Source organism: Endocarpon pusillum (genome assembly GCF_000464535.1).
Source record: "Endocarpon pusillum Z07020 unplaced genomic scaffold scaffold5939, whole genome shotgun sequence".
Classification (NCBI taxonomy): domain Eukaryota; kingdom Fungi; phylum Ascomycota; class Eurotiomycetes; order Verrucariales; family Verrucariaceae; genus Endocarpon; species Endocarpon pusillum.
Window position 1 is genome coordinate 3350 of NW_006916551.1, and position 10823 is coordinate 14172.

At 43.9% G+C, this 10823-nt stretch overlaps 2 protein-coding genes across 2 annotated transcripts; one reads left to right on the top strand and one right to left on the bottom strand.

Annotated features, from left to right (window-relative positions):
• Positions 1 to 1248: 1248 nt before the first annotated feature.
• Positions 1249 to 1824, bottom strand: EPUS_09269 (uncharacterized protein; the record flags this gene model as incomplete). Its single annotated transcript, XM_007806799.1, has 1 exon — positions 1249 to 1824. The coding sequence occupies one exon, from the start codon at positions 1822 to 1824 to the stop codon at positions 1249 to 1251; it is 576 nt and encodes a 191-aa protein (XP_007804990.1).
• A 1291-nt stretch (positions 1825 to 3115) lies between these two features.
• EPUS_09270 (uncharacterized protein) lies at positions 3116 to 7943 on the top strand (the record flags this gene model as incomplete). Its single annotated transcript, XM_007806800.1, has 10 exons — positions 3116 to 3188; positions 3267 to 4578; positions 4647 to 6210; positions 6259 to 6290; positions 6346 to 6990; positions 7038 to 7089; positions 7150 to 7317; positions 7383 to 7523; positions 7583 to 7693; positions 7746 to 7943. The coding sequence occupies 10 exons, from the start codon at positions 3116 to 3118 to the stop codon at positions 7941 to 7943; spliced, it is 4296 nt and encodes a 1431-aa protein (XP_007804991.1).
• Between the last annotated feature and the right edge of the window lie 2880 nt (positions 7944 to 10823).

A 10823-nucleotide genomic window follows, 5' to 3' on the forward strand; every position in this document is an offset into this window, starting at 1 on the left:
CCTCCTCCTCCTCCTCCTCCTCCTCCTCCTCCTCCTCCTCCTCCTCCTCCTCCTCCTCCTCCTCCTCCTCCTCCTCCTCCTCCTCCTCCTCCTCCTCCTCCTCCTCCTCCTCCTCCTCCTCCTCCTCCTCCTCCTCCTCCTCCTCCTCCTCCTCCTCCTCCTCCTCCTCCTCCTCCTCCTCCTCCTCCTCCTCCTCCTCCTCCTCCTCCTCCTCCACGTTCACCCTCACCTTCCTTAAATCTATCCACAACGGCGTCATTAAGTCTGGGCCGGCCGAAGCGCAAGCGGAATGCGGAGAGATACGAAGAAGCAAAGAAAACCCTGGTCAAAAAGAGGAGGAACAAGTGATGGCAAGTACGTGGGGATCTAGGTAGGGATAGGGCTCGGTTTGGAGGAACTGTCTACGTGGCTGGTGCAGCGGCAGCAGGGGCCGAAGCTTGGCGCCAAAATTTATGGCAGTTAAGGATTCTGCATTTCTATCTACCCCCCTCTAATAGGGTATGGCCTTCCTAAAACGCTCTTGCAAACAAGTTACTCTATCTGGCATGGTAGAGATGGCATTGTTGATCTCCTCAATGGTGATTTTATCCCATTCCTCTTGGATAGCAGCCTTCAGCGCCTCAGTTTGGAAGATGACCCCCTTGGACTTCAGACGCTGCTTTATTATCCTCCAAATGGTCTCAATGGGATTGAGATCTGGCGAATTGGAAGGCTAAGCTTGCTATTTGATGTTAAGCTTGATTTTTGCTTGCTTAACCTTGTTATTAGCAACACCCTTTGTGCCATGTGGTCTATTGTTATCTTCGATCAGAATGAGATTTTCGTCCCATTCTGGAGCAACAACCTCCTCCAAAATCTTGACATAATCAGCTTAGATAAGTCGCCCGCCTTTCCCTGTGCCTGTGTAGAAGTGGAGGGTGCCCTTGAAGTTCCAGCTGATGGTTGTATAGATATGGATGGTCTGATTTTTACGCTTGAGTTTGTATTAGGTTTTTGAAAGCTTTTCTTGATTTTCTTAGCCACAGCGACAATGAACTAGGGCCTGCCGTTGAAGGCTAGTAGCAAAATGAGACTTATCACATCACCGATACTTTTTGAAGTCTTCTAGGTTGTGATAGCGGTGTTTAAATGCCTAAAGATTACGTGCTTCAATTAAGTGTGCTAGTAGCCATTTCTTCTGTAATACGCAGTATATTCTTATACCAGAATTGGCTATATTTCTTTGAATTGCACGTTCAGAGCCTTTAGCTAGGCAAGGCCAGTAGCAAAATGCGACTCATCACACCAACGATACTTCTTGAAGTCTTCTTGGTTGTGATAGCGATGTTCAAATGCCCAAAGATTGCGTGCTTTAATTGAGTACTCTGGCAGCCATTTCTTCTGCTGTGCGCGATACGTTCCCACACCAAAATCTGTCATATTTCTTTGGATAGCACGTTCAGATCCATTTGCTAAACCAATGTCCTTTGCTATTCTATAATGACTTGAAGCAGCAAAGAAGAAATTTGCATCTTCAACGGCTTCAATTGCAGCGCATTGATGATCCTTTAAAATTCGCTTTCGGCCACGGTTATGAACGCCAGGGCCACGGCGCATAGTTCCTTCCTTTAGAATCTGGTAGCCAGTTCTCTCGGCTACGTTATGTATCTTAAATAGCTCTTTTCGAGGCATTTTGCCTGCGTAAGCTCGTGCATCAGCAAGGAGCTTTGTACGGCGCGGAGTATCAAGGATAGTTCGAGAGGCTCTAGGGCCCTGGGGAGAGGGAGGATTTGAACAATTGCCATCAGCAGGGGCACGCCGGCGACGAGGGAGCTCTGTAGCCATTTTAGAGTTGATTCTGACTTGTGGTTGTGGAGTTGTTAGTAGTTGAAGTTTTGATGGGTAGAAATGTAGAATCCTTAACTGCATAGAATTTTGGCACGGAGCTTCGGCCCGACCATCTATCATTGAAGTTGCACTCAGGCTCAGCAACAGCATACCTGCCATTATTGAAGAGACGGTAGTAATCTGTCATGCTAGTAGCAGCAAGCATCTTATATCTGTCTAAGAGTAGCAGGCAGTCTATAATCACGTGTTAGGCAGTCTGTCTTCTCTAACTGCATCTGCAGAATAGTAAGGGAATGTCTAGAACGTTCTGTTTAGGAGGAGGATCCTTAACTGCCATAAATTTTGGCGCCAAGCTTCGGGCCGGGGTAGCAGGAATATCGGTAAACTGCAAAATATGACAAAATCAATAGTCATTTACAAAAGGAGCTTAGCACTTCCAATCAACTAGCTTAAAAAAGCCAATCAGAGCCCTCAAAATCACTGTGGCTGTGGGTGCGTTGTGGCTGTGGGTGCGTTGCCAAGGGGGGGCGGTCCCGAGAGGCTCCCGTGCTAAGACCGGACAAAAGTCCGAAATAGGCCCGAGGTCTGGCGTTAAATCCGTGATTTAATGTGACAGGTATAATTATTCTCTGGCCACCAAATCTTGCTTTTCTCTCTGCAGAGTGGCCGGGATAAAGGTATCGTGGGACTTTACACAATATTTCCGAGCCACTGCAGCAATCTGAATTGTTCATGGCTGAGTATAGTCGCAGACAAACCCGGAATCTCCCCGGTTGAAGTATCCCCGGTGTCCCGATTCAGGCAATCCCCAAGCACAGCGTTGCAGCTCTGTCATTCAGGATGCCCTGATAGGTGCCACTGTCGGAGTGGATTAGGGGCCAAATGCAGTATTCCCTGCCAATCACAGCAATGTAATTGGTTGCCTCGGTCTCCTGACAGGAAACAGAATGGTGATCACGAGGCATTGATTAGTAGAGCCCTTTGTGGCTGAACCACCATGATCATACGTAGTAAATATTAGCGCAAGCCACTTGCGGTTCGCAGCTGAGCTACACCAATGCTTTTGAAGAACAAGGTCTGGCTTGATGTGAAAGCACGAAAAATATTCATTGTCCGTGGTGGCTTGCAGGCCCCCGGGAATGTTGAACATGAGTCGGAAAGATAAGTCCCAATCTACCCCTACCTCAGACAATCCCTCATTGAGGATTTCTGGGTTCCCAGAAGTCCAGAACTCGCAAGGTTCGAGTGTTGCAACTTCATCGACAGCTTGACGGGGAGATCTCAACAAATGGATGAGACTACAGAACAAATGATGGACAAGGCTACCGAATGCTTTCGTTGGCTGAGTCGCGATGCCCGTGGTAGGTTTCCATGTCCAAATATCGTTCAAGTCACGCACAGGCATTAGATGCGATCTACCAGCGTCTGATATTATGTAGGATCGACGTACATCAGCTACTCTCAGTTCTCCCACCTTTCGGCTTGTTCTTTCGATTTTGGTGCCGAAGGATACGCCGGGTCTTGCAATTACGGAGGCGAGCTGCTGCATCTCTCTGCGCCGTCCAATAAATATGGACTGGTTTTCGGCCGGGGCAACTTTTCGAGATCGCTCTACGCTTCTCTAGCCCGAGCGCAAAGGGAGTTTGGGGGTCTATCCACTTTTGGTCTGAAGGTGTCAAGAGACGCGATCGCATATGTCTCTGGGGGTAATAACGGTACGAACAAGGGGTCGAGCTTTCGTTTGGGTAAAATGGTTGAGCGTGGCTGCTTCAACTACCGTTGGCCGCTCAATGAGTATTCCCTTCTTCTGAATGAAAATATGCCAAAGACCAAGGAGGAATCTAACTCGCAAACCGAGGAGGAAGCTGAGAAAGAAACCGGCACCTGCGTGATGTTTTCATTTGTTATGGATGGAATATGTTACCAGGTACTGCGTCTTGAGCAGGGTTGTCGATCGGACGTCGAGAGGTGCCCCCTTTTCCCTAGCGAGAGCCAAATCGTCCTCAAAATCGGAGGCCCTGTATGGCTGGAAAGTTTAGCAATGGCTGGCCAGCAATCTGACGGGTCCATCGTAATGGACATCAATGATTGTTCCACAGAAGATTGCCTTCGAATCTGGGACAAGAAGCACGAAATTGGACTGGACGCAATGGTTTGGCAACTCGACCTTGACGGGAAGAACTACCAGCGGCTTAAATTGACCAAACAAAAACGGGGTGCTGATAGTAGGGCCTCAACACCTGAATCCCCTAGACTAAGTACGGCAACGGAGGAAGAGGAGCCAATAGTTCCGGACAATACTTATGATGCGGTTGCAAAGTTGCCAGACATGAAAAAGGCGGGTGTTGGAAGGAGAAATGCTACGTTCGTGGCAGCCATTCGTTTAATTGAACCCCAGGAAGAGTACCCAAAGGTGAAACGGTCCAAGATCCCGACTCCTGAGCCGATTGCAGACCCAAAGGCAGAAGAGCCTCCAAAGGTGGAATGGCCCAAGATCCCGACTCCTGAGGAGATCTACAACTATGTGGCTGCTAACCCATCGAGCTTGGGTGCGACCGGCAACATGTGGGAGACTATTTTTCTCGAACGTGACCTGCACACTGATTCGGTCTCTGAATACACCGAGGTCAGCCTGGTTGGTCGTTGCCTCGAGAAAATCTTGCAAGTCGACATCGTCCCAAGAGATTTTCCCACTTTGGCTCTTGTGAGCAACCTTTTTGTCCTACCGAGAGTTGACTTCAAGTCTCTGTTGTAAGTCTACTTCCTTCGTATTTCTACTGCAAGCCAATGCAGAGTTCAAGGATTGACCACCATAACAGCTGGAAAGTCCGATTTCTCGCTAAAGTCTACAAGTTCCTGTTCAGCCTTGATCAACCCGGACGAGATCAGGCACGGCCAATCTTTAGCGAAAGCGACACCAAGGAGGATACTAACAAGAATTTGTATCTGGATCTTTCCGAGTTTGATAGAAATGACAGGAAATGTATGCTCGGTGTTGCCGAGAACCAGCGGAATCGCATTCTGGATACCGTGGAAAACGTTGTTCGCTTTTTGTCTGAAGTTCTACGTGATCAAACTGACCATCCAAATCCTCTCCTGCAAGATTCTCGTACGCCGGACGAGTCCGACTACTACTACATTACGATCACGATTTGGTATGTTATTAAGAGCTTCCCTGAGCGCAACTGGGAGCTCAAGGATTCCTCGAATGACAAGGAGCAGGCTAATTGCTCGTATCTTCCTGCCAACGACTGCAACTTTGGGAAAGCAAACAAAGATAAAATACCACTGCTTCAGTGGTACCACTATGGATCAATCTTGAGCCTTTCCCGACAAGGAATTCTTCCAAATATTTGGCAAACCGAGGGTCTAGACAGGAGGGTATCTCGACTTGGAAGGGCGGCGAGGATAGCTCTGGCGGCAAAGCTATTGTCCAAATCTCCTTACTCTGTGGAAGACGAAATTGTCGACCGGCTTGCCTTTCTGGCGCATGAATTGGGCCTAGAGAATTTGAATGACAACGTCGATACTGTGGCCTCTCTTTCCATTAGACGCGTCAAACAACGAGATTTTACAAGGTACATCAATCCAGGTTGGTTGCCACCACATGAGGAAGGATACACCTCCGGTCCTTGGGAGATTCATGCCCTCTGTCATAACAGTCGTCTTAACGTCCTGAGCTTGGAGGATGAACGGAAGGCGGAGGAAGTCCAGTCGTACAAACAAAAACTCTGTCATTTTCTTAACTCGGAAGCCATGGTAGTATCATGCTGGGAGAGAACACATTCGAAGGCACGCAAAGGCTGGCTTCGCTCGGAAGCCACTTCTGTTCTTGGATCGACACTGTTGGATATCCACCAAAAGATGTCAGGACCCCAAAAAGTCGTCGAAACTGTACAGAGAAGATACCCGATCAGCCGGCAAGTGGATGCGCACGAGAGTCCCACAGGCGATGGTCTTCCGCCTATCGAATGGACCACTTTTTCTCCGCCACGTCAATATCACCCTGACAACTTTGTCAATTCACTTGATGACACGCCACATCTCTATCAGCCGCCAGTTATTGACAAAATGAACATACCCGCCGCGATACGGGGTTATGCAGAATCCCAACTTGAGGCGGGGTTCACAATTGATGATCTCAGGGATGCTCTAGGCGAGATGCCCGGGTCCGTTGTCTTGTCAGACATTGTGGCCATTGATCTTGGTCTGAGTTCCAATAAATGTCTGCGAATACGTCCAGGCCAAGCTGGTACATACATTGCTCGCGATATCAGGCATATCTATCATCGCAATACGCCGAGTTGCCATCGTCGTAAACCGCCCAAATATAGTCCCCACCAAGAATGCCAAGAGGAGCTGGTCCAGGCCCTTTATGATAGCGTAAGCAGAATTTTGTCACCCAATATCACCGCTAACCTTCTCCTCTAGCTTGCTGACCAAAACGTTCAACATCGGTTTCTGTAAGAGCACCAAATTCTTGCATATATGGATCCATGTTGACTGATTTGACACAAGGACTGTGAGAAAGCAACCGGAAAGGCTAATACCGTTGTTGGTCTATGTGATACACCCAGAGTCAACTGCATGTCTAAATAATCACCTCCTGCACATTCCTCGATTCTTGTGTCAGAAAGGAAACACGTGGATTGCGAGGATTACGTTGGGGAGCTGGTTACCAAAGGATGGCGATGACACATGTTCCGAAGAGGAAGCAAAACTTCGACCGGACCATGACACAATATCTCTCCCAAAGGAATTGAAACCCGTGAAAACATGCTATGAGGCAAATGGAAATAGCGACAAGAACCAGACACCAAGGATCTTTCGGCTTACGTTGAGGAGCTGGTTACCAAAGCGTGGCGATGACATATGTTCCGACGAGGAAGCAAAACTTCGACCAGACCATGACCCAATATCTCTCGCAAAGGAATTGACACCTGTGAAGACATGCTATGAGGCAAACGGAAATAGCGACAACAACCAGGAACCAAAGAACTTTCGGCTTATTATGTCTTCAGTCATTCTTTCAACCAACGCCTTTGGAGACTTCAGCAAATGCACCATCATTTCGGAAGATATTGGCGACAATAATTTGATGAAACTCGCCGAGGACTCCAGCACGCTGTGGCGGAAGTTCATCCATCAGCCACAGACCGCAAGGTGCTTGGTGTTTTGCTAGCGTTGGGCATGATATGCTCAAATCTTAGCGAGCAGTATAACAACGCCATTAAAGAGCTTGCGTCATTGGTTGACTTCAAGGTAGGTCTCACTTTTCAATCTCTTGTCACTCCTATTCTGCATATGCTAATGGGGATCCAGACCGTTTTCTTGAGCGAAGAGGAGTGGTCGGAAGACTATACTTCATTTCCTCTGTTCAAACTGGGACTCTGGAGTTTGGATTCATTGTACAGGCTTCAGAAAAGTCTGAAAGCGTCCGTAGATAGCGTTCTTGAGGCCAAGGAGGAGCTTATGCAACAGATAAACGATGTATGACTAGTATTCTGCCTCGAAAAGATACATTTTGCTATGGATACATCTGCTAATAATTTCAGGGCCCTGGTAAGAGAAGCGGGTTATTGGAGAGAATATGTCAAGAATATCTGGGGACATTCGAAAGCAACCTTCTGAGTCTGACCATTGTGAAAACTGACTTGGAACGAAAGATCGAGTTGCACAGCCGATACAAGGATGCTGTAAGTTTCTTATCCATCATTCACTCTTTAGATACCCTATTGACAAAACGTTTTCAAAGCTCTCGGCTGTGCTGGGACTGAGAGATAGCCGTGCATCACTACAACAAAACAGCACCATTCAGAAGCTGACTTACTTGACTATTGTTTATTTGCCAATAGGTTTGATGGCTGTGAGTCCACATCATCGAATCTTCGTACCTTCAAACTCACTAAGACATGTAGGCGATCTTTGCTATCCCTCATGAGCAACGGGTCACTTTCGAGAGCATGGGCAGGGGTTGGTTCATCGGATGCGTCTTCTTGATGTCAGCTGCCACTTACACATTAGCCATACACATTCAAAACGTCCTCACATTCCCCGGGAAGTCACTGGCAAGAGTTTGGCATTGGTTTTCGCGGAGCGATAAATTGCCGCATTAAGTGTGATTAAACAGGTTATAGCCTCTAAAGAGAACTCTTCTATGCCTTGAATATTATTTAAAAGTAATTCATCTCCTCTCTTTCTTCTCTTCATGTGTGAGCCATGCTTAAAACAATCAATATTAAGTGTCAGAATCCCTGCGTATATGATACGTATCTGTTGCGTATTAGCATGATGGTACAAGGGTCCCCGCATGCAAAACGCACGAAACGCTCTTGTAACTGTTACGCCCTGTCATTTATGGCAGTGAGCATTGCTATACGAATTGAACGCCAAATGCTGTTTCTGAGCTGTTAGAGTAATGCGCTTCTATAGCTATTAGTATGAGCAAATGCTCCTCTTGATAGGAGTAACTCAATCAAGTGAATTGGCACCTCCGTACGCTGTTTGCTACTACTTCTAACAGGTTATGAGCCCGGCCTGTCTTTTATTTTATTAGGCGAAAGCTGTAATAGATATATTCATTGGAATCTCCGCAGGCCTTATATTATCACTTTCGGCCTAGCCCCGAATTTTGCTGTATTGTACAGCCAAATCCTATTATTATGGATTCTCTTTATGACTTCTTCTCGTACGAAAAGACCTGTATCTCTCTCTTCAAGGGCACAGAGGACTAATTCTTATAGTCAAGAGTCATGAGAGCACGCCTAAATAGATTAAAAGCGTGGAGTTTTATTGTTTTAGATCCTTTAATTAATTATAGTCGCACAAAAGTCTTTATAACACTTACTTGATTTCGAGAGCAATTCGATCAATTAGATCTTGACTTGAATACTAATAAAATAAAATTAGCATTAATAAAATACTATTTATAAGGGTTATAAAGAAGAGATTAAGGAATTCAATAAATAATAAGATAAGGAGAAAATAGCTCTTTCTGAAATTATAGAACGGTTATCTTTTGTTATTCTGATTCAAATAAATAGATATTCTATTCTAAAAACTTTATAAAAAGCCTTTAAGCAAATGTACGTAGCTTCTTTTATTACAGAGTAGCTTTGAGCGCTATAGAACTTTCTAAGTCTTTAACGCTTATGATATTCTGATATTTATTAATTTATTATTATTTATAAAACTATATATAACTATTTGATATATGATTTATGTTTCCTCTAGAATCTAATAACTTTCTTAATTCTTTTTTTTAGAGCGAAAATAATAATTTTAATTCTTTTTTTAATTAGTTTAAGTTTCTTAAGAAATATAAAAATAAAATATAACTTGCTAATCCTGAGGAGCTTTATATTACTTTCTACAGGCTTAAAGAAGATCTTAAGAAGGATACTAAAAAGCTTATACTAATAGTAAATATTATAACAGATAAGAGAAAGCAAAATAACACTTTTTAAAGTGGACGCTCTAAGTAATAAAGAATAATATTAAATTATTCTAAATATAGCAAAATATATTATTAAGGCTTAATAATTTAAGACAAGTCTTAACTAGAGATGAGGTCTAAGAGGTTAGAGTTATAGAACAAGGGATATATAAGTAGATCACAAGATGTCTTCAACTTCTAGGTAAGAGCTGATAACATAAGTTGACTACGAAGACTATGAAACTATCTAGGAAATAAGCGTGCTGATATAGGCTAGGAGATTCGTGCTCAGAGTTGATCATCCTGATCACCTCTGATCATTGCTCATGAGTGCTCATCCTAATCACCTCTGATCATTGCTCATAAGTGCTCATCCTGATCACCTCTGATCATTACGTTGTCCAGTTCTGCCCATGTGTGCTGTTCAGGGTCTAGTCCTGTCCAAGTCGGTCATAGTTCCTTCGTAGAGCGTCAGGCAGCTTTGTAGTGCCTGTCTGTGCTTAATGTGTTTACGTCTTATAATATATATGCTCTAAAGAAAGACTAAGTCTGCTAATATAAATACTTAGAAAAGACACTAAAAAAAATAATAAAAGAAGTATTTTTATTTCCTTAATAAATAATAATTTATAAATAAAATAAAAAAACTAATAAAAGACTCTTAAGCAAAAAAAGCTAATAAATTAAAGAGTATTAAATTGCTGCTAAGTTGCTAGCCTAGTAGTTATTATATAACCTAGGGCTATACCGAAATAGGCATAGCGCTACTAGTCACTAGAGCAAGATTATATTTGAACTTCGGATAAGAGTTAGATATAACTTCTGTATAAGTCACTACATTAACTAGTTGAGAGAGTACAGACATCTATAGATAGCAGAAGCAGTTTAGCGTTACATTTAACAGGTTATAAGCCTAGAGAGCACCCTCTGAATGCTAACAGACAAATAGAGCATTAAGCAATTAAAGGAGATCCTAATTAGCAGCATTCTATAATCCCTTATTCCGAAAGGTCCTAAATCCGCCTAGCAGTTCTAGGACCTTAAGTCAATTAGACTCCTCTACAGCCTTAAAGCTCTCTGAAGTCCTCTACAGTCTCTGCAAGATGAGCTCCACTAATAATAATGACTATAAGAAGCGAGAGAAGCTTAAGGGCTTCAAAAACTGGCCTTGTTGGTCCAATTTGGCTCATCTACATCTGATAGAGAAAGAGCTATAGAAATATATTACCCTTAGTCCACTGAATAACCTAGATAATTATAGAGCCGCGAGAGCAGCCTATATCCTAAAGAGGGACGTAAGCGATAAGCTGTTTTAGGGCATTAAGGCTATTAACAACTCACGGCTTATCTAGAATCATCTCAAATCTGTATGCTTATAAGCTAGATAGGGCATTATTTATATATCCTTACAAGAGCTCTTCTCTTATCCGGCTAATTATAAACCCTTTAGCCTTAAGAAGTCTATTAATGCTTATATTAATAAGCTATCAGCTATTATTAAACAAATTTGTATAGCTATTAACCTTATAAAGGACATTTAGGAGAATATTCAGATTATTTA